Source organism: Calliopsis andreniformis, chromosome 6 (assembly GCF_051401765.1).
Source record: "Calliopsis andreniformis isolate RMS-2024a chromosome 6, iyCalAndr_principal, whole genome shotgun sequence".
Classification (NCBI taxonomy): Eukaryota; Metazoa; Arthropoda; class Insecta; order Hymenoptera; family Andrenidae; genus Calliopsis; species Calliopsis andreniformis.
The window spans coordinates 5,209,395-5,234,303 of record NC_135067.1 but is presented as its reverse complement, the minus strand read 5'-3'; the positions used below and the strand labels follow the sequence as shown (position 1 = coordinate 5,234,303).

The 24,909-nt window shown below is 33.8% G+C and overlaps 1 protein-coding gene across 2 annotated transcripts in view; it reads right to left on the bottom strand.

The window, feature by feature from the left end:
* Positions 1 to 3,197: 3,197 nt before the first annotated feature.
* The window catches only part of LOC143180337 (solute carrier family 7 member 14), a 101,248-nt gene continuing 79,536 nt past the window's right edge, over positions 3,198 to 24,909 (bottom strand). For both annotated transcript variants that reach the window (XM_076379997.1, XM_076379998.1), the window contains 10 exons: positions 22,763 to 22,971; positions 12,067 to 12,238; positions 10,048 to 10,231; positions 9,782 to 9,906; positions 8,756 to 9,009; positions 7,759 to 8,001; positions 7,108 to 7,252; positions 6,916 to 7,009; positions 6,702 to 6,829; positions 3,198 to 5,107 (listed from right to left, as the gene is read on the bottom strand). In XM_076379997.1, coding sequence (XP_076236112.1) covers positions 4,785 to 5,107; positions 6,702 to 6,829; positions 6,916 to 7,009; positions 7,108 to 7,252; positions 7,759 to 8,001; positions 8,756 to 9,009; positions 9,782 to 9,906; positions 10,048 to 10,231; positions 12,067 to 12,238; positions 22,763 to 22,971 — 1,877 coding nt within the window. In that variant the 3' untranslated portion in view covers positions 3,198 to 4,784. The remainder of the gene's footprint in view (positions 5,108 to 6,701; positions 6,830 to 6,915; positions 7,010 to 7,107; positions 7,253 to 7,758; positions 8,002 to 8,755; positions 9,010 to 9,781; positions 9,907 to 10,047; positions 10,232 to 12,066; positions 12,239 to 22,762; positions 22,972 to 24,909) is intronic.

Genomic DNA, 24,909 nt, shown 5'->3' with positions numbered 1-24,909 from the left:
TAAACAAACTTGGCTGAGCTGTCGTAAATTCTGAAGTGTGGAAGGATTATTGATTCTTTCTGCACATATTTCGACAAGTTCTGGCCTAAAGGATTTGCCAAGTTTGTGTGGTATAACTATATACTGTAATAGTTTGAGTCAGTAATTCGTAGTTTTAAAAATAAATCTGACATTAGTTAGACGTTAGACAATTATAATTGATTGGATTAATTATATCCAGATTAAATTTAGTTTAAGTTAACAAGTTAAAACAGACTTCAGATGCTACTTCAAGAACCGATGAAACTTGTCCAAGCTTATCATTCATCACTAATGAAGCGGATCCTGGAACAGTGATCACCGCTTCTAATTAATTGGTAGGTGCAAGGGGTGGTGGAAGGACGTTTTCTAATGATTTCATTGAAATCGAATCTCTTTTCTTCCTGAAAACTCAAGAAATATAGGTGGGTGTATCTATTTTCATCTTTCAAAATTGCCCCTTCTTGCTATCGGGCACCTTTATCATCGTTCTTAATGACTCGAAACCACCAACTATATAATTATTATATTTCAAAGTGAACTATCTAAATATCTGTAAAATTATTTAATTAATTAGTAGCTCTTAATAACTATTGCAAATGCAAAGGAAATTACGTTGACCACCCTTCGTCACCCCCAGCACCCTCGTCTTACAGGGGTTGTGGACGAAAAACTAAAAATTCTAAGACAGTGGCCTCGATCGTGGATCGTTGGATCCCTGATCGGGCCCGATCAATCGTCGCGCATAGAAAGTATCTCGTTTCGTGTTATATAATATAATACATATATGTATATAATATATATATATAATATATATATATTAGAAAATTTTAACAGACGCTTTAATACTTAAAGATAAATATTTAGATCGATCTCGTGCATTCTCACGAACATTCTCTCCCTCCCTATCACACTGTCTCTCTTTCTCTCTCTCCCTCTCTTTCAAGGATTCTCATGGTTGCTATCCCTGCAAAAGGTGCAGACTGATATGTGAAAAGATCACCGATCGATATGTAGATCCGAGAATAGAAGAAACGGATAGACGTAAAGTACGTGTGCTGCCCCCTGTAAGCTGTGTCACATTCGATTTTCCTATTTTCCCCATTCATCTGTTTCCTTTTTTATCTTCTTTAATTTGGCATTCGTATCTTCCGGGGGGTTAAGGTGTTCAATCTTTTCCTTTTCTCAAAGCACAGTCTTCCATTTACTGCTTTTTACACTCTTCCCCGTTATTTTCATTTCTTTCTTTTTTTACTTCTCCATGCGTGTGATACCTCCTTTGGCAAAGACTCAAGTGAACAGAGAAACGTTCATCTTCGATTCTACATTCAAAATTGTATAAATGGAGGATGCCTGTCTGCAAGAGTGTTGCTCTAGTAAGGCCTATGGGACTTCAGACTGTAGTCGCAACAAAGTGAATTGACCGCTCGAGGTCGCCACTAGGCGGCTTCCCCCACTACATCGCTTGGCGACGCCCCTAACACTACTTCATCGCTCGGCCACGCCAATAACACTACTTCGTCACTTAGCCACGCCTCTAACACTATTTCGTCACTCTCCCGCGGATTCGATACTCTAAAAAAGTCCCAAGTTTCCTTATCTCCTGAGTAGTAGTCCTAAAGGACCAATTCTAAACTTTGTTTCGTCTACAGAAATTTACAGATCACATGTACCATCTCGCGGAATAACAACGACAAGAAGACTACAATGAATGTTTGAAAATAATACAAAGTGAGAATAGTTTTGGAACATCAAAGACTTTTATGATCTTTCACATCTTGCTTACTGAACTGCAACCCCCACGGTGGACCAGTCAACGTGGTCCAAGCAAGGGGGCGTGCAGATGTCGTGTAAGCGATTCATGGATAAAACTCTTGAAACGACCAATGACGAATGATTCTTATTTTTTTCTTTTTTACCGTGTTTAAATTGTTGCGTTAGTCGAGGTAAGACGTGTATGCGAGTTTATAGTAGTTAAGCTTAGATTTAGGATTACAATACGTTACGCTAAGCTTCCTTCATATGGGAAAGACTAGATTTAGGCAAGATCGTATATATTGTGTTAATTCTTTTTTTTTTTCAAAGTTTTCTTTTCATTGGGTAGGTTTTCTCCTAAGGACATTCTCTCTGAAGCACTCTTCGACTCAGGAACGAATTTTTTTCTCTTTCTTGCTCTCTCATTCACGGACTCTTTCTTTCTCTCTCTCTCTGTTTCTCTCATACATTTTCACTCTTTCGCTCTCTCATTTGTCTCATTCTTTCTCGTTCTCTCTCGGCTAGCGGTACGTTTAAATTTATCTCTTAGGAATTAAAATGCTCTCTTGGAAAACACAAGTTTCGCTTTATACTAGGAATGATAATGGTCTCTTTTCTCCTCCTCGTTCCCTCCCACCCCCCATTCTGCTACTTCGTTCTGTGCTTTCGGTCTCCAACAGCTCTGCCTCGTCGTTCGACGATTATCCCCTCTGTCTTTCCTTCCTTTCATATAACTAGGATAATAAATATTGCCGCGAAAATTATTTGCTACAGTTCGTCCCAAACAGTAGTCAACAAGTTCGTCCCCTTGGAGACTCGCGGATTCGCCATTTTGGCTTTTTTAGAAATCTGAAATCTAAATTTTAGAAATGTAATTGATCTTTAGGATATGTAACATCGTTGGAGTGCATTAACGTCGTAAATCGATCAAAGGTAGTTGGAAATTGACGTGAAAGAGGCTCGAGGAAGGTCAGAATCTCAAAGCTGGACATTCTGATCGATTTTCGACGTTAAGGTGCCCCTGTTTTTCGATTTTCAATGTTCAAATGGTGTTATGAGGGTGTTTTCTTTCATGGGTTCGATTTGCTTAGATTTCGATCAAAAAGGGAATAGGAATTAGAAGTTTGAGGAAGATTGTTAAAATAGATTCATTCTGAGAAGTTGTTGCTAGTAGGATAGAGTATCTTCTGATGATGATCTTTCTAAAGCATTTTCTTAATTTTTAACCGATTTGCTATTGGAATCAGAGATTTGAGTAAATTTGAAATAATATTGTTTGATATATTATTTCAAATAACGCATTATTTTATTTCATTGTTATTTCATTTTTTAAATGTATATTTATTTTTAAAAATAATTTTGAAAATTAGCATTTTGCTATTTGAAAGATTTAAATAATAAAATATTGAAACTGTGAAAAAATATTGTACTGCATTGTAACTGTGTAAAATACTGTATTAAATTTACTATTCAAAGTGGAACCATTATGATGATTATTCAGTTGTTAGGTTTTAAAATTGGTATTATTTTTAATAAAACGATATTATCTATATTGTCAAATAATGTATTAAAAAATGATGAACCTAAACATTATTTGCAATAGTGACTTTTTGTTTTCATTTTAATTAAATTTATCCAGGGCTAATAACACTGCATAATATGGTGAAGTCACTGCAATTCCATTACGAAAAGTGATTAATTGTAGTATACAAAAAATTCACAATTTTCTAATTTGTTAATCATTGTACGTTACTTATAAATATTCTTTGTGTTAAAGATGAAGATTTGAATTCCTATGACTGCAATGACTCGACCATACAGCTAAGGATGATGATTACTGTTTTCCTCATTTAAGTACAATATCAGTGTATCAATTGGTCCTCTAATGAAGCAATGCTTGCGAAAAGTTGGAATATTTCTTTCAAAAAGACATAACCTATATTTAAATGCTTCAACAGTGAGAATTGTCTAAATACTCTCAAAAACAGAGGAAACATTTTCAAATTAATCTCAAAAAGTATCATGAAAGTTTCATTCATGAAAATATTCATAATTAAATATTTCTATAGAAATTCCACCACTAACATCATCACAGAAGATCTATCAAATGTTCACGCTATACATTAGGAAGCGTTAAACTGAGAGAAACAATTTTTCTAAAGAAGATCTGTCTCAGGAATCCTTATCATCGAATATACATCTCCACCAGTAGCTCAGGAACAATAACAACTAACCTTACTCAATAAAGTACATTTCAGTGATTTAGAAAAATTAAGGACACTGAAAATCCCAAAAGTATTGTGTTCAGGGACAAAACAACTTGAATGGAATGAAGAATTATCTCCAAGGAAACCCACAACCAAGTTTTGTTTATAGAGGAAATCGTCGAATATTATATTATAATAAATTTGCTATTGTAGAACCTGAGAAAATGAGTCACAATGGATTACATATACAATTTTATAAGAGAGCTTTTCTGAGAAGCAGAGCTAACTTATCTATTAATCATTTAATTTCTGGCGTTCCAAAAGCTTGGAATCATTTTCTATATTAAGGAAAATTAAATTTCTTTTACTGAGCACACTATTTAAGTAAGAGTAAACAATTTTGTTACTTATTGCACTATATTGGAAGAAAAAGATTGTAATAATTATTAACAATATTAACGTTGAGTTAAGAATACTTTTCTACACACTATAATTTTAATGAAAATTAACAAGTGATTCCAGTTTTTTGGCCTTCCAAAAGTTTTAGTAATATACATGTACATACCTACACTAAGGAAGAACAATCTAAAAAAAAAAACGTCGAGATTTTTGACATTTCCTAGGTTGTGGGTTCCCTTAACGAAATGCGTAGTTACTTGAACTGTGATCCAGAGCCAATGGCCCACCGCGAGCTCCGAAGGGGTCGTTTTTCGTCGGTGAACGTTCGATGCCGGTCAGGCTTACGTCGTAATTTATCTTATATTTTCAAATATATATATATTTGTGTGGGTTTCCGTCTGGTGCTCAGTCGTCCCAGGTGGGGAAGTTCACCTGGTCAACGAAGAGGGACGGACCACTGTTTGTGTCTGGCCTCTGAGTTGGTGTTCCACCGAAATTCGTGCTGCCGAACACTGGCTGGCCGAACGCGTCCAGTTGCTGACCCTCGTAGATGCTGCGATCGGTCGTCGAGTAGGATGAAGGATGATGAGTAGGTTGCTGCGGTCTCTGCGGATCCGTAACCGTCAGTTCTATATTCCCTGCAGCTGTATTCTCCTCGAGGTTTTCCGACGCGCTTGCCTCCTCGAGGCTACTGTGCTTGATGCCGTAGTAGAAGTACATAATGAAGCCTGAAATAGAAATAAGTGGTTTGAGTCTTGAGCTTGAAACCTTGGAGAGGGCGTTTAATTGGCGGTACATTAAAATCAGACATACAGGCTTTTAACAGCACATATATGTGGTTGTAGGGCAAAACGACCTATGTCATATTCTCAAAAAAATTGAAGTTAAAGCTTTAATTGAGACCTAGAATCTGGAATTTATATTTTCAGAAAGAAGAAAGGGCACTAAAAGAATTTTTTCGTATAAAAATAAGGGTTCAAGAAGACACAAGTTCGTGAGACAGTATTGAAGCTGATAACTTTAAACGCCAGTAACTCGAAAACGAAAACATGTCACTTAGATAGTTTTGTCTTGCAGTTACAGATATTTCAGCGACCAAAATCCAGTAACATCAGTTTTGATCAAGGGTAATATTTATCGACGATAGTATTAATAATATTACTGATATTAACCGATAATTCTAATGTTTGGCAATGAGAAACACACTTTCTAAATTATGGACAGTAATATTTTAACATTAAGAAGCTAGGGGTCTAAGAATTTGGAAATTGGACAACTAAAGAATTGAGAGATTTAAAACAACTTGAAAAGTGGGAAGTCAGAATAATGGAAGTTAGGGGATTGGAAAATTAGAATTGTCTAGTAGACTGGAGACGAAGTCAAATCTAGGGAATTAGAGAACTGGGAAGACAGAAGCGTGGGGATTACAGAGCTAGGAAAGATAGGAACCATAGGAATTAGAAACCTGACAGGTCAGAGCCATAGGAATTAGGGGATTAGAAAATCATAATTATAGGAACTAGAGAATTGGGAACTCGTAGAGTCATGGAAATTAGGAAAGTGAATCATTCATGCTACCTGGGATCAAGGAATTGGGTCTTCAGAACTCGAGAGATTAGAAAAATAAGAAATCAGAGCTAAACTAGAAAATTAGAGTCATAAGAATTAGAAAACTGGAAAATTGAAACTATAAGAATCAGGGATCTAGAAAATTAGACTCATAAGAATTAGAGTATTGGGGATTCAGAGTAATGGACGCTAGGAAATTAATAAGTCAGAGTCATAGAGATTAAGGAATTAAGACATTTCCAATTTTCTAATTCCTATGAGTTTGATTTTTCAAATCCCTGGTTTTTGTACCTCTAATTTTTCAGTTTTCTAATTTTTATGGAATCATGGAGATGAGAGATGTAGGAAGTTAGAGCTACGGGAATTAGAGAAACAGAAAGTCAGAGTTGTGAGAAATGGAAAACTCTAAAGGTAGAATCAGAAGATTAGAGAACTAGAAATGTGGCTGTTATTCAGAGCCATAAGACTAGAACTGGAAAATTAAAGCAAAGGGGCTTAGAAGACTAGAAAATCAGAGTAACAGGAATTAGATAGCTTGTAAATCATTGATGTGGGACTTTGACAAGTTAGAGACATAAACATAAGAGAACTGGTTACTTTAACTTAGAGATTTAAAGATTTAGGCAATTTACGAAGCAGAAAATTAGGTATTAATATTACTAGTAACAAAAATTATATACTAATAAAGACTGAAGGATCTGAACAAAATAAAGAAAGGAAGGGAACACAGAACTAAGATATTAGATACTTTACCGAGTATCATCCAAACAGTAAATCTGACGAGAGTTAGGATGCTCAGCTTGAAAATGAGGTATATATTCACGGTAACAGCAATCGCAGGAACGAATGGCAGTCCCGGAGTCATAAACATTACGCTATTCCTAAAACATCATAAAGTTAAAGTAAATTACACCGAATTGCAACTGCATGATAATGAATCGTAATTGAACGACCACATGAATAGTACCTGTTTTGTGGCTTTCTGCTAATGGCAAGTAACACTCCAATTATGGCAAAAAGGAACAGGAACATTATTATTGTAGTAAACGTTCCCATATTCCCTAGAATTAACAATTTGTGCATTAATAACAATTTATATCTCCACGAATGTTCATTTCTGTAAGTTATATACTGATTCCAAAATTTCAGAATTACTCACCCATGCCACAAACGATGATCAAATCAAAGATCAAAATTAACAAGTAGAGCACCCCAACTAATTTCATAACGTAGCGTCCCGACGCTTCCGTCGCTGGACCTCTATCAACCCATGGGAAGATGGCAGGGCAGAGATACTGTGCTGCCTGAAAGATAATATATCATAAAATTATAGTAAGTAGGCAAATTAATTCAATAATGAAGAATTCACTTCTCCACATAATGAAGAACTAGGAACAGTTAGGAGCTCAGAAAACCTTAAAAAATTAATTTTTAACAAAATTTCTGATTATAATGAAACTTCTCAAATTTATAGAATAACAGAAAATTATTATTTTAGTATTTATTTTATTTGCTGATATTCATGCTAAAGAATTAAAAATCACTCTCAAAGTTGAGTGTGCAAAATTTAATTGGCTTAATATTTGGAAAGCTAGCACAGAGAAAAATGATTTCATTCCTATGCACAGGATCATACAGACTTGAGACACAATTTTAATCTTCAATAGTTTTTGAATAAAAATTTAATTTACATAAAATATAGTTTAAATGTATGTTGAGACAATATTATAGTTCTAAAGGTAGAATATTAGATAAGTCTACAATCCAGTTTGTATTGGGACAACAATATATTCAAGACTCAACGTCTTACCTGCAGTCTACGCTGAAGGTAATTCAAGGGTGGACCTATAATGGGCGTGTTTCCAGGGTACTGATGCGTACTGCCACAACTGGATGCAGCTGCTGCTGCATGCACACTACCATAGAACTTATTCTCAGTTCTATCACTGACGAGGTACTGGTCGTCTTTACCTAATCCCACTTCATCCTCCTCTGCTCCGTAGGTATCATCCGAGTCTGGCGAGGAACTGTTACATCTCCTCACTCGTCTCACCTGAAACAGATGCAAAATTGAGCGTAAACCGCTTGCTCTAAACGTGGCAAATTTAAATGCAGTAAATTGTGGGTATACTATATCTAAAAGAAATAATTTTAAGATAAATAAATACTGTATTAAGAAACAGGCAATCACATTTATTTTTTTCATTTCTTGAAAGTCATGTGCCCTTCTGGGGTACAAATCATCATACTTAATTTTCGTTCTATTTTGACATACAGTTATATATAAAATTATCGATGACAAGTATGAGGAATTTTAAGAGATGATTCTACATGTTTCGTTTCAGAATTATTAATATTATTGCAAAAGTTTCTCAAATTCGTTTGAAATATGTCTGGTTTGGAATTTATTCTACTGCCAACATGCACTAGTTAGGTCAGACACTGTAGTTAATAGAATAAGTATTTCCAAGTCAGACATATTTCAAGCATATTTTAGGGGTTTTCTCATCAATTAATAACTATAAAACAAAACCCCAAAACGCAATTACATTTGTCTTCATTTTTGTCTTATTTTAGCATCTGCAATCACTTCTTGAGATTTCTGATACCTCTAAACCAATACTCTGTAAATAAATCAAGTAACTAAGTTGCACTATACAATGTTAAATAAATCTTCAACTAGACTTAAATAAATCTGCAGATGTACTATTATAAAAGAACATCAACATTCAAAAAATAAGAGTAGACATCGTAATCGTATAATTCTGATGATGGTAGTTCTGTACGTGTCTGAAGGAATATGTTACCATGATGCGTTGACCATTGTTAGCCGCCTGAAGTTCCGACTGCGATGTCTGGACAGAGTTCAAGGCAGAGGTCAGTTGATCGGGTCTGAGCTCTTTCCCATAAGTTACTTGGCCATTTCCTTGGTTTTCCTTCGTCGGGGACCGACAGGGCGTTCTCAGACTTTGCGGTAAGAGCTCCACCAAGTTGGTGGAGTGTGGCTGATAACGGAGGATCAGAACGCAGGTAGACACTAAAGTGTAGGCGAGTAGAGTACCTAGAAATGATTAGAAACATTAAGGAAATATAATCTCTTTTAATACATAACTCTACCTTTAAGTTTGATAATGAGTAACATTGTTTTTGGAGGTAAATTATAATAGCTTAAGAAAGACAATCTATATTCATGTGAAATTGAAGAAGTTTAAAACATAATAAGAATATATAAACAAATACATTTTCATGTTGGCAGATGAAAATATTTGGGGTATACTTTAGAAAAAGTTCTTTGAGAAATGATTATGAAATGAAATTTTCATCATAAAATACATACATATAAAAACTGTAGAGACAGAGCAGGGCGATCAAACTATAATTAGATTAGTATCTCAATATATGTTTTAACAAGTTACTAGAGATTGGCAACACAATAAAACGTAAATGGAATTGTTCATTTAACCAAAGTAAATATTCCTCGGAACTTTCTAACGTGATAAAACCATTTCATTTATAATCATAGTACTGATTACTCAACATTGATTTAATAATAAACCTAATAAATTTAATAATAAATCTAAAAAATTTCTGTTGTTTGCCATGATCAGCAAGTAACACTTCAAGTACCACCGTGTTTTATACCAAATTTATTGTTTCTATATTAATCTGTACCAAGTTTGTACGTGATGTCGTAGACTATACATGTATTTTAAAATATTTACTTTAGAAATCTTATTAATTCTAAATTATTTCATAAAGACTATTTAAGTTGGTCTCTATATAAACACTAAATTGGTTATATAAAGCTACATATTTCCCAACACGAGACTCACCGATCGACATCATCTCTACCAAGACCTCCAGCTGAATTAACAGAGCGGCAAAAGCAGCACACATACCAGAAGTTAACGTTGCCAAAGCAGGAGTGCCTGTTGCTGGCCACACTTGGCTCAGACTCCTAAAAAACCAAAAACAAAAAACGATTAAGTAACATACATCATATCTATAAACATACTGTGGTTACATTTTATTGAAGAAATTGTTATATGTGATCCTTATTTGATGACTAGAGACTATACATTATTATTATGATCATTACCGAAATATAAGGCCATCCTGAGCCATGGCGTAGACTATCCTAGGCATAGGGAACATGCTACCGAACATGGACACCGTCAATCCAGCCAGTGCACCCACAGCAACAATATACTTGCATTTGTAAGCTCCAACCTGGCCAAACATCTCTACTAGCGCTGAGTCTTGATCGACTTCATCGTATGGAACTGGAACAAAATTAATGAATCCTTTAAATGTGGCAATTTTAATGGTTTTTGCTTTTTAGAATTGATTATTAGTTTTGTCTTAGATTTTATGTAATTTTTTTCAGTACATAACATACAATGCATTTTATATATTTTAATTTTAATTATATCTCACTTCTGGTTCTATTCGAGGACACTAAGAGTTCGTAAGTTTGTTTGTATAATATTTTGTTAATTTGTCATTGATTTGTATTTTGCCGAGTTCAGGACAATATTAAGAATTTTTATTGCCTTGATAAACTAAACTAATTTACATCGATCCCTGCTAAACTTCAATAATTTTATAAGTGGTTCTTAATGAGGTAGTGGCTCCATTTCGTGCGTAAACTGTTCTTTTTTTAATACTTATAATTCAAAAACAGTAATTCCTTAAGTTATGTCGTTATTGCAGCAAATGAGTGATACGAGTGACAGGGTATTCGAAGTCTTGACGAAGGTCTCAACTTTTCAAGATTTATCTAGATCTGGAAGGAGGTACCCAACATTGGACGATACCTAAGCTTCAGCGATGGCTTGGAAAGCCTCCCTAATCAATCAAAGTACAAAAAAGCGTATATTTTCGTTCCATGAAAGCGATCAGGCAATGAAAGAGAGGACTTTGTCGATATTTAAAAGCACAACGAGCTGTGCAGAGTGTCTGACGAGGATAGAGGATCACGATGGGGTAGCCAGAGATGCGTAAAGGGAGGTCAAGGCTGGCCAAGGGCCTTTTAGACGTCAGGCGGCATACTTCGAGCGAATAATCAATTGAAATGCCACCGACTAGCCGTTAATAATTATTTAGACAATTTTAGAGCACGTCGGTTGAGTCAATTGACGAATCGTGTAAGTCTAAAAATTATAAAACATAGATTTTTAGGAAAATAAGTATTATTCATCATAAATAGAATTTTCATAAAATATTAATTCATTATTTTATCCTATCGTTGCATTCCAACTTTGCAAACACCAGTTGAAACGGCACTACACAACAATTTCGTTATAAGTTCGTTGCTATAATCATCATAGTTTAGTATTAGTTAGAGTTAAGAAGTTCCGATCTGTACTTGTCTACACTGTCATGTCTTTGACAGGTCAATCTAATTGTAAGCTCAATATGAGTTTACCTCAGAATTGTGTCCTTCGCTATAAACTAGTAAGTTATTTGTGACTCTATATTGTGGAAACACTGTGCAGCTTATTTCTGTAGTTTGAATGTTATTATTTTTAAGATATTGGAGTTTAAAGTTTTTAACTTTAGTAGTCTTATGGACTTGTATCTTTTCGAATCATTATTTTTAAATAAAAAAATTCCTTTAATACCCTTCCTTCTTTCTAAATTATAAATCCTACATTTTAGGTCTCAATTGAGGCCTCAACTCAAATACTTTGAAAATGTCACACAGATTGTTCTGCCTTACATTCTTAGTTTTAGTTCTTTCATCAATTTTCGACAAAATGTTTCACAAAACCCTCAGGAAAAAAACTTGTTTCATTTTTCAAATGCACAGTTCAACTAGCAACGGTTATTAAAATGAAGGTGAGCATTTTCTATTCCCTTTGCCTTTCCTCGTTTCTTCCTCGACACCGAGGTCAATCAGAGCTCGCAATCAGTGACCTGCTTCGTGGAAGTTTTCGAGATGAAATAGCAACCGAGCTCTCATTCAGATATCCATAAGCGACAATGTTAAAAAAACCTTTGAGAAGTTTGACGACAAGGTAGCAATTTAAATGCTTCGAACTCTCGCTCGGACTTGTACTTCACATCGTCTGTAGTTGAAAGCTCTAGGAACGTTGGTTTTCAACGAGCCACTCACCAATCAGCGTCAGCACCATGCTGCTCGTGACGTACGCGACGAGAATTATGATCAACGACGAGACAATTGCGAGAGGGATGCTCCTCTTGGGGTTGTTCGCCTCCTCGCCGGTGGTTGCTATGATATCGAAGCCAATGAATGCGTAGAAACACGTCGCTGCACCGGTGAAAACCTGGAACAGTGGATATCCGATTACTAAAGGGGTATCAGTTTATCTTTGATCTTCGATTGGGATATTACAGGAGCATTAGAAATTATAATTTTCTAGGGCAGGGAAATTGGTGGCTAAGCGAAACTAAGGAAAAAACATATTTGTGAATTAATTAAGAAAATTTGTTTGATAAGTGTTCATGTGAATTGGGATTTGAACCTCGGATAATATGAAGGCACTTGAAAATATTAGTTATTTTGTTATAGAATCTATCACACAAATTTTGTTTTGTATTGCCTATGATAATATTTTAAGGACGTAGGAAGGAGATTTTCTATTTTAATGCTCACTTTTTAATGAGTCTTTGTCAATTTGTAGAACGTTTTAAGTTGAATGCGCCAATACTTGCTTTCTAAGCATATTATCAATAGTTTATGAGATATTAAGAATTAAATTTAAAATTTGAACAAATTTTTTCAATTAAATTTTCAAATATAATTTTCTTATCCTGGGAGATGCAAATATTGAAATGGCTTGTTGTTGAAAGTTTTTATTTTCAAATTATTAAATATTCGTATATTCAAATTTGTAGGTATTAAATATTATTCAAGTATTCGAGTATTCAAATATTCAAGTATTCAAATGCTTATTAAGCTGATCGAGCTTCTCAATATTTAAATATTAAATTATATTCTCAATATTAAAGTATCACAGTCTTCAGTTATTCATGTATTCAAGTATTTAAGTACTCAGAATGTAGTGGACAGGAAAATTTTCTAAGTCGCGTTTCCAATTTGGAATCAGAGAGTGACTCTATCTCGCCATCAATAGACAGTGTCTGTAGATAATACAATTCATATAACGAAAACAGTAATAGCAGATACCGACCTGTCAATCTCGAAAAAATAAATATTCAAGTATTATGGTATTTAGGAATATGGCACATATTCAAGTTGTACAAATATTTAAGTATTCAAACATTCAAGTATTTACATGTTAAGTCCCCATAAATGCTCAATTCTTCAAGTAGTCAAATTTTACATTTCAAATATTTTTGTTTGCAAATTATTTAGTGTTCTAATATCTGAATATTCCAATTTCTACATTTTCAAGTAATCGAATTTCTCACACATTTAAAATACATACTTTTAATTCTTAATATTTTATAGAGAAATTGCCATGTATCTTCAAAACTTTCGTCTCGACAAATTATTAGAAGTCAAAAAGTGAAGTAAGACTTCAGAAGACTAAAACAGACTTAAGTAACTGAACTAACAATGTTAGTAGACACCTAAAAGCAATTTTAATAGAGCTGGGACTTCTGATTATGGACGAAGAAATTGGAAAATTAGATTTTTGTTTGACAACGAAGCTCTTAAGGCCATTTCGAGTCCGAATGGATACGCGCTATTTAATTTTTTAAGTCCTTTTACCGCTGTTACGAATGTCTGATGCCTTTTGTTTCTGTGAGACTGAAGATGGAAACTTAATGCATTGTGGATACTTAATGCATTCCTCGCTCAGAACCATGAAACACAGGAATTTTCATTTCTGCAAGGCTAATGGGTACAAAGGCAAAACGCAGAAACTAGTGGAACAGCTCCGAAATAAGCTCAACACACGGTTCACTCTGAAATTAACATAGAGCAAGTGAAACAATATAGAAGATACTAGGAAGGAATTAAATCAATTCTGATGTTCGTGCGGAAGTATAGCTGACGTAGTAGAGCAATGCAATAATTCCGAAATAAAGCGAACATCGACAATAAGGTGAAACGAAATATACGTACCGATTTTATGTTTATTCTTTATGGTTTCTAATATTCAGTAGAAGTATTTTATAGTATAACAGTGGTTTAGTTATTAGAGCCTGAATGGAATTGATACATTTTTGGAATTGCTGCAAATACTGCACCTAGTAATATAAAATTGATTCGTTTTTGGAAGTTTAATGACCTTTTTCATTAAATTAGTTCTTTTTGGTATTATAACATTGCATGAACTGTAATTTATAAATTATTTAAAATATATTTTAGATAACGAAAAGATCAAAATTTTAAGACTCTTGTGGTACCTCAGAAAATTTAATTTAAAAAATTTTTAAATTAAAAACGAACTTCGTTCTCTACTTATAAGAAAAAATTACACAATTTTCATTTTTTCAATTCTCCCTAAAATATAAACTAAATTTTCTCTCTAAAATAAAACCTTCATACTGTCTCTAAACTTAACAAATAAAATCTAAAGAGCTTCTGAAATTATTTAAAAAAATTAAATTAACTACAACACAGATTAAGAGAAATGAAAAACAAAGGTGCGTGCATAAGTCATTTTCTCATTTAAAAGTAGATTAAATTTTGTTTTTTAACCCTCTGCACTTATCTTTCTTTTTGTAATGTCGAGTGCAGAAAATAGAGTTTTTCCCCACCTTTCAACAGCATTTTTCTGAGCAGGTTTCAATGTTTCTTATGTTTCTACATTATTCGAGATTTATTGGCAAACACACGGTGCTTCCAAGTTCCTCAAATATCCGCAGAGAAAAAGATCTGAAAGAAATTGAATCTCTGGAAGCAGAGCCAGTGAAACCTATGTATAATGAAAAATGTCAAAAACGTCCATGCTTTCGAAAATTTTCTACCTCTGACTTAAACTGAAATTCAATTTTCTGCACTTTATATTACACCAGAAAATATAAATAATTAAAAAGAAGAAAGTTATTCAATCTTCAAACTAGAATTACTGTAACCAATGTATGTCTATTTTGATCAAAAGCTGATCAAAAAGATCAAAAAAGAAAAATTTCATAAATCATCGAAACAATGTTCATTTATGCAATAGTGGCCAAAAAAATTGCAACATTCACAGAAAATACTATTTGTTGAATGTGAAAGTAATTATAAACATCGTACCTAAATTTCAAAAAACAAAAGTTAAGTATACTTTATACTTTATAATATTTCAGGATCGAAACGAATTCCTTATTAGGTTTCTCTAAGTGTATTTATAAAAATAAGAATTTGCATAAACATCTGCAGTCTACAGATAACACAGCCGATGAGTTCTCACGTATCAATTAAACCAAAACCATTGATATTTGTGATGAGTAGTAACAATGGCCACTGCTTACATTTCCTTACTTTTATTCAATGTTAACGACTAAAAACTACAATATTTTCAAAGGATAAAATGTACGTAGAAACTAAACATACGGTTCATTCTGACTCATCTGGTAGTTTCAGTATTAAATAGAAGAGCAACGTGTGCGTTATTCTATAGCAGCGTTGGTAGAGCAATTCCACACTAATAGGAAAAACATCTGCAAGCAGGCACTAAAACATTTGCCGAGAGAAAACCCACTCGAAAGCGTTCTTTTTCCACTGGAGAGACCGGCGAAGAAAAACAAACCAGAGAAACGCAAATCTAATTGACATCACGCGACACCGTGTTCAGGAACGAGAAATGCCAACCGTAGTGAAATTTTAATGGGCCCGAAAGAAGTCCTTTTGAAAGGAAAAAGCTCGCCAGCGTTGGAGGTTGCTGCGTGACCCTGTAGTATTTCGCCCCCGCAGTTCACGGACGCCTCTGCCCCGCCCACGCAACGCCAACAGAATGGATTCGTTGGCCGAGGGATAGCCGGGGGGTGCCGCATCGTCTGCAATCCCTCGGCCACTGAATCGCTTCTTATTCAGGCGTGGGAGGGTTGAATCAAAACGGACGAGCTACTTAGACGACAAAAGCCCCTTTGAAAACTTCGTTGCGCAGCCCTGTCGATCCATCCTCTCGAGCTTGGAAATTGAGAGCTCGAGGATACGTTGCATCTTGAAACAAATTCTTAAGTGCACTGACCTCGTTAAATAAACAATTCAAGGGGGTTGCGATTCAAAGTGTCCCTAGTTCCTAGAATTACCCTGATGGCACGAAAAGTAAATTACATGCCTTGCAATAAAGGGTGTAACTTTAGCTTTCGATAATTTAAGGAATGGTAGGAGAGATCAACTGCAGTACCAAATGGTCTAGGACATGGTGTTCAATCTGCCGCCATTTTGCAATAGAGTTAACATACCTATATGCTAAACTAACAACCAGAAGATTCTGTAATTTTACAGAAGCATTGAAGACCAGGAGTAGAGCAAAGAAGTTGTAATACCTTTTGTTAAATCTTTTATGGTTTGTCTTTTATAAAACTTAAATATACTGTGGATTTGTGTCCACTTATGGAAATTCAAGATGTATATAAAGTTATAGTTATGTAGTAGTTCTATAGTAGTAAAAAGCGTATAAGTATACAAAATGCATATAACTTTCAAAAATGTAGAAAATATAAAAAATGAACTACAAATAACAATGTTTGAAAGGTGAAGCAAATTTCCATTTAAGTTCCATTTCTTTAGCTATGTTTATGAAAATATAATATTGTATAAAAATTTCAGTCTATTTAAAAACACGTAAAAGTCCAAGACGTTTGTAGAATATGAATTTTCTATAGATTTGAATATACAAAGTGTTCGACAACAAGTGTCAGAAATTTTAAGTGGTGATCCTAAACGCTAAGAATGATGAAAATGCGTTTGTAGACTCGTGTCAGAGTTACTAATTTTTTAGAAAGTGCTTAAAATTTGTCTTAAACGTGCCTGACATTGGGTTTATTCTACTGATTTGACCGTGTCTGACTTATTCTTCTGATTTTTGCCTGTGCCTGATTTGAGGTTCAGAATATTGATTTTGCCATATTTGACTTGTCTGTCACTTATTCTACTGGGTTTACTATGTTTGACTTGGGGCTTACTTTACTGATCTCTCTCCGTGTCTGACTTGTAACTTATTCTCCTGACTTCTGTTTATGCCTGATCTGTGACGTATTCTACTGATTTCTATATGTGTCTGACTGGTTGCTCATTCTACTAATTCCTGTCTTTGTCTGGTTTGAGAGTTATTCTACTGACTTCGCTTTGTCTGACTTAACACGTATTCTATTGACACATTTCATGCGAATTTTAGGCGTTATCTCAGTAATCAATAACTCTAAAATGAAAACTTAAAGGCAATTTTGAAAGTAATCGAGGATAACTTCTCAAAATACCTGATACCTCTTGTTGAACACTTTAATCTGGTGCAAAACAAAATACATAACATCAAGTACAATTCATTTCCTTCTTCCAAATACAGGGTGTCCCATATTTTTCCATACATACTTTGGTAGTGTCTTCTACAAGTAAAAATAAGACTAAAATGTCATGTAACAAAAAGTTTTTTGATTGTTAGGGAGGTTATTAAAGAATTACGACAAAAACATAATTATTATTTCTCTGATTGAGTTTAATACAGAGCAAGACGAGATACGCAATGTTTATTTTGAGTAACATAAATGTGTAAAGTGGTATACGTTTACTGTTTTTGTAATGGTGGGTCCATACGATGGCAAGTTGCGGACCCTTACACTCTATCAGGAATTTAATTTCAGGTCCGTTTTGCCGTGTATTGAACTGAAAGAAACAGCATTACCATATTTTTCACATTTCATATTTTTGTTATAACTTCTTAACAAAGCATTTGTGGACTTTTTGTTACATGACATTTTAGTCTTATTTTTCCTTGTAGAACGCACTACTGAAGTATGTACAGAAAAATGTGGGACACCCTGTATATACACCACCGTGCATAAATATTTGGACACTTTCATGTTACAGGAAAAGCATAAAGTATACTTGAGCTAAAATTCTCTAGTATAGTTTTAGCTACATATTTTATCACAGACGATTATTGCATAAGATTTACAAATACTGATGAGAATAGCATTCGATATGAGTTAGTATAAATAAGAAACCATATTTCACGCATTTCCAGTGACATGAAAGTGTTCAGATACTTATGCATGGTAGTGTGCATATGATGTGACCGAGTAAATGTCACGATACCTTTGGATGGTAGGTGCCTTAACTTCAAGGCACTATTTTTGCAAAATGGCGGCAGATCGAACACTATATCATAGAACATCTTGTATTCTATATGAGCTCCCCTACCGCTCTTTAAAATATTTCAACGTGTACTTGCTACATCCTCTACATTGCATCATTTTTCAAGGTTTCTTGTTGAAGAAGGGAGGGTAAGATTACAGAAGGGTGGGGACAGCGAAAGACCACTACTCACGGAAATCCAGCTTCGTGAGGAAGATACGAACGTCGTCCTCGCGACCTCGAAAGCCTTTGTACCCTCTGTGACCACCCTCTGTTACCGCCCTCGGCCCTCTGGCCGCGGTAGTAGACTCCTGATTGGAGGAAGCTTTATAATTTTACAGAAAGAGAGGCTCTTCGCTAACGAATTGTTATTTGCTGGAATTATTATTCGGGGTTAATGGGAAGCCCTCCTGGATCGGGTGGTCGTTATCTTGTAATGGACTCCTGCGCTCTCTTTGCCCACTACTACTTCTTAAGACGACACTTGCAATTTTTCAGAAGTGTTTTTTGTGACGAAGAGCACTTAAGGTTTAATAGACTCTTTGGAGAAGGGAATTTCTGTATACAGTATGTCGATTATGGATGTTCATGCAGATTAATATTTTTATAAATAGAATTAATGACGTCGAACGTAAATAAAATTGTTTCACCCTCTTAACATTGTATTGTGTATTTTACTTTGAATATATTTCAATTTTGAATAAATACATTCTGTGTTTCAGGGCATAGATTATTATATACTACTTGATATTCCAAATCAGTATGGTAATTGGTAGAATGAGTAGTAATATTGTTGATTATATTGCAATAATATTACGAATAGAATTTCTTAAAAAAGAACTTGTTAGAAAAGTAATTTTCACAGTATTTTAAGAACTGAAGTAGTAGTCTTGCGTTTAATTCAAACAAGGTATAAAATTTAAATCTATTATAAATCTGAGACAAAAGTCTAGTTAGCCTGCCATTATTACTAATTGGAATTGTTGGATATATGAACACACCCTCAACCTCTCGAAATTAAACTTGCTTCGCTTCAAATGAAACAGGATCAAAGAGATGAGCGAACCGCAAGAGACATTAGCACCAATCATGATATTAGTATAAGCATTCGTCTGTCGCTGAACTTTGACCTCTCAGATGTTACGTGATTTCGAGAGTGCGGAGGTGGCTTCGTTAAAACGGGCAATATACCAGAGGTCACTGATGGCTCAACCCTAGGAACGCATATGCACCGTCACGAGGTCACATAAAGTACACGCAATGACCCTTTACTCTCAGCGGGTAGAAAAATTTATAAGGTGTTGACTACCTTTATAAGTGGGTAACGCTTTAGAAGAGAACTCAGATAAAATTTGTTCGACGTTCCCTGTGGAGAACATATGCACATACAATTTATATGCCAGTAGAGATCGCAAATAGAAAAAGAGTATTCATTTTTTCACGAAAACTGTTCATTAAAATTTAGGTACTTATGTTAGTCAGCATTTGGCAATTTTTCAATTTCCAACTTTTAATGACCTATTTTTAGTGAATAGTCTCATACAGGGGAAAAAAGAAAGGACTAAGCTCCAGTTTAGTGTTCCTTCATCTTGCAAATGTGGCTTTTAAAACTTCGCCCTCTGATAAAAAAGGCAAGAACTTTCCAACAATTAAAAAAAGGAACATATCTACGACTACCACCTGAAAAGAATCCAAAGGTATTCTGCAGTCCTATGAGGGCCTGTTTCACGAGAATACAAAGCTTTCTTCTTGAGCTTCTATTTCACCCCGTGGCTTTTTGCTCGCGTTTCGCTGGGATTCATGGAACAATGGCAAACTTGTTGCACCAGATAGGTTTCAATGGTCGAGTGCATCAGGTGGACAACGAGAGAGAAAGGGAATTCGAATTCACGCTCAGGCATACCCAGCTGTACGGTCGAAACGTGGTGAATTACTGGGGGATGCGGTTCGAGGGATGAATATTTGGTAATAGTGTGATGTTCTGTGTATTCAGGTATAATTTCTTACGAACAACTTAGAGCCAAAGCTAATTGCCACTCAATTAAAATTTTTTTTAATAAATTCTACTTCAAGTAAATCTTATTTTGAAAAATAAACAAAAATGGAAAAATTCTTTAAAAGAACTGTATATTAGTGAATATAATGGAACTTTAAAATTCGAACACTTATGTTCGAACAATTTAGAATTTGAACAAAAAATTCGAAGAAAACCCTTCTTTGAGACTTTTATACGAATAGATTTTTATTTTTTTGTACTAATACCTATTTTCGGGTAGAAAGTTATTCGAATAAAAAATTATTCCTTATTTACGAATAATTTAACTCATTCATAATTTTCATTTGAATGTATTCGAAATTTTGTTCGAATATTACCAATTTTATTTAAAATTCCTTTCAATATGCATAAACATTTTTCAATATTGCTTTGGATGTCTTTTTTAAATCAATGACTTTAACTGACTTTGAGGGCCTTCATTTTACGCATTTTTCAAGTAAATGATGGTATCAGAAAATGAAGAAAATATGTAATATTCTCAGGGAAATTGAGTTTTCTTGGCGAATGGAGATAGTTTATGATATTCTATCATATACTACCTTATATCACTTCATCTAAATACAAAGAGATCGAAAAATAACGTTTAAACTTAACTCGTTACAAATTTAATATTTGTAATTCAACACCTTTATCCTCTAAAATTTTCACATTTACTCTGTTTATTTTTACGTAACAGCTAAAGTATTATGTAAAAGAGGAAATTAAAATTCTTTGATGCAATAAATTACCCTGTTATCAACACTTTCTATTACTTTAACTTAAAATTGAGGATCTAATTTGAAATTAACTATTCTGAAACTTATAAAAGTTCATCATGGTGATAATAGATGATAGTATTACGCTGAATACTTTTACGTTTTGTTTCAGGTATCGATTAGTGGGCAGGTTACTCTTATTATATATAATTATATAGTTTTTCTACGAACAATAAGTGAATATATAAAAAAGCGTATAATAGTATCTGTATTGAATTTGTTTTATGGATAAATCGATATAAATAGGTATACTTCAATGTACTGGGTGTTCCACAACAGGTCAGACATTTTAAGAGGCGATTACACATACTAAAATAAGACTAAAATATTTTTGAGGCTTCGTTTCAGAGTTATTAACTGTTGACAAAACGACTAAAATAGGCATAAAAAATATCTGAATTACGACTTATTCTACTGTCAATACGCAGTAAATTGCTCAGGCACAGCGAAATCAGTAGAATAAGTCCTAAGTCAGACACATTTTCCGCAAATATTAGGCGTTTTCTCGATAATTAACAACGCTGAAACCAAGTTTAAATGCATTTTCGTCGTTTTTTATTATCATCTTATATTAGACTTTAAGATCACCCCTTAAATTTTTTCATACTTATTGTCAAACAGTTCGTATATTCAAATCCGAGATCCATTTTCTACAAACATCTTGGACTTTTACAGCTTTATAAAAGTTAAACTGTAGGAGGTGCAATAAAATGTATTAAGACTTTTTTGGTTTATTGCATAGATTTTTCATAACTTCTGGTTTATTTCATATTTAGTTTAGCATATAGACATGATAACTTGGCGTCGAACACCTTTTACAGATAAAAAACTGCTAAGGTTAATATTTTAGCATAATAATAGATTTTTGAAAATGTTAGAATAGTGTCTTTCACACTAGATCCTTAATTTGAAGTTAAGTTTAAAGAAAGTGTCTATGATTGAAATGTCGATGGCTACCTAAAAGTAAATGGAATACATGTGAAAATTTTAAAAGATGAAGCTGTTACGTTACAAGTATTAAATTTGTAACGAGTGCAGTTCAAAAGTTAAAATCCACAAATGCTCAAAATTCAGTTCAAAAGTTAAAATCCCACTGTTTGTTCACCCAATAAATCGAACTCTTAAAACCCCATTCGTTCATATACACTAGTGTGTATAAGTATTTAGATACTTTCACATTATTGGAAATGCATGAAATATCTAAACTTTCTTATTTATACTTATAATTTATACTTACCATAATAATTTATATTACTCTCATCGATATTTGTAAACCTTATATAATCGTCTGAAATGAGATTTGTAGCCAAAACTACATTATAGAGTTTTATTTAGCTTATGGTGTAATCAGTTGAACTGGAAGCCCTCTGAGTGTTGGCAGCATTTATCGTAAATACTATAGCATTGTAAATGCTGCCAACCTTCATTAGAGAGTTTTCAGTTAAGGGGGTCTTCAAGTTGAGAGGTCGAAAAACAGGGACCTTTTGAAACTTTTTTCCAAAAAAACCATGAGGCTTTTCAATACAAGAGTTTCGTTCATGGTTTGTTCGAAAAAAAATTCTCAAATAGATCCCTGTTTTTCATCCTCGCAACTAGAACACCCCCTTAAACTGTTTATCCTGTATTTTACATACTTCAGTAACGTGAAACTTTCTGAATACTTATACACAGTAGCGTATTTTTTTTGAACCCTAAAATGAGCGATTACACAATTCGAAACGACGCTACATAGCAGGAGTAGACAGCTGAATAGACTATTTTTGGAGATTGTGGTACTTACACCACTCCAGCCATAAGGAAGGAAGCCATCATGCTCGGCCCAATTGTCTCCGTCGACGTAGAACATCCCAGCCGCCATCACGAATACCCAGACCGCGAGATTGATGGCGTTTAACACGTTATTGAACACCAGGGATTTCTTGACGCCCGCGGCCATCAGCAGCATCATCAGTATGGTGATGATGAATGCGAGAAAGTCGGGCGGTCGACCTGGAAATCACACAAAAGGAAAAATCGTTTTTTATCGTTGCATTGTGTTTCGAAGAATTTTATAACTACAAATAAAGAAAGGAAAAGTATCATAAAGCGACAATGTAATTTTAATTTAATCTTTGATCATTAATCATTCATTATACGTGAGGATGAATGGTAGAGTTTTAATTTTTAGAACAGCAAATTATAAATATTTTACGCATTGGTACACATTTTTATGACGATGCTACAATCTGTTTTTATTGAATATTTTTGAACACTATCAAAAAAATTTTTTAATTTAAAAAAATTAAAAAAAAATCTTACTTTTAATTTAAATTTATTGAATTTACAATTTTCTTTTTTATTTACGCTATTTTAATATTTTTGGTTAATGAAAATATTACTAACCAATATCTAATTGATTTTTAAACAATTTTGGTAAACCCTTTTTCAATCTTTCTATACCCTCTTTTAACGTACTGTAACTTTATTATTACTGAATATTTTAGATTTCAGAAATTTGCATGATCTTTTTGAATATATTTCAATAAAACTTTGGCCTTTGAGAAAGTTCTGTCTCTAATACTTTTTAAAAGAAGGTTTTAAGTAGCACAATTTTGTGACGAGTTAAACTGAAGGGTCCCATTAAACTATAATAGTTAAAAAGACAAAGCCTCGCTTGCAATTTTGCCTCTTTTAAGTTTCTCATGTAAAGTATTATGAGTATAATTTATAAGGTATTATTATGGAAAAGAGAACGTTCATAATCCATAAAATGCTACTTCGTGAATATTCTTCACCAGTTCAGAGTTTCGAATTTTTGTAATTCAAAATGGGAATATTTCTAGCGATATCTATACATACATATAGTTTCTGTCATTACAAATAAATGTAAATAGCTTTTGGAAGCAGAAAGTGGAAGAAAATATCCGCCTGGGTGGACGGAATTTTAACAGGAAAAATCAGAAAGTCAAATGCTGTGATGACAGTCAGAAGAGACGAGACTCTTCTTTTCGAAAAAATAAAATGACGAAGTTCGATGTAATTCTAAAGTGGAACGGCTCAATAATTCCAGGTGTTACTGTAAAATCAACGATAGAGAGAATCTCGTTAGCCGGAAATAAGCAAGAATTGGGTTTCGTTAATTAATGCCATCGGTTTCCCAGAGAATTTTGGTTGCTTCGATTGGTTTGCAACAGCAGTAGCAATTGAAACTCGTGTAACGTGATGTCTGATCAGTCAATTTTATGTACGTGCTATGAATACTGAAAAAAGATGCTGCAAAGCGATCTAATTGAAAAATTTAACAAACAAAAATTGCCAAATATTAAGAATCAATAATCTGTAATATGAACTTTATGAAACAGTTTGTACTGTTCTAATTCCGTGTAACAGTGAATGGGATGTGTAGGTAGATACACTCTAGCGTCATTAAATTACTTTTATTATTATTTAACCTTTGAACCTTTTAACCTTTTATCCTACACAGTATACGTATAGAATTGCATTTTATTCAATATTCATAAATAATTAATATTGTCTCATTCGCTACATTGTGTGTGGGAAGTGCTGTTTATGGATGTTCAAAGAATTGGTTTAGATGATTTAATTTAAAAATTTGCGAAATAGTATATCCTCTTTTCACATCTACCTATAAGAAAATTATTGATATCAGATTATATTCCTCTTGAAACCAAGCAAGTGTCATTTGATAAATCTTTTCCTGGAACAACATTGAATAAGTAATCTTACTAAGAATATTAATTATATTTATTTTTTTCTATTTCTTTAGGGTGTTCAACGACAGATATTAGAAATTTTAAAGAGGTGATTTTACACGAAAGCTGAAATAAGATGAAAACCTGTCTGACCTAACTTATTCTACTAATATCGCTGCATCAAACTTGCTAGTACTCGTCGACAGTAGAATAAGTACCAAGTCAGACATATATT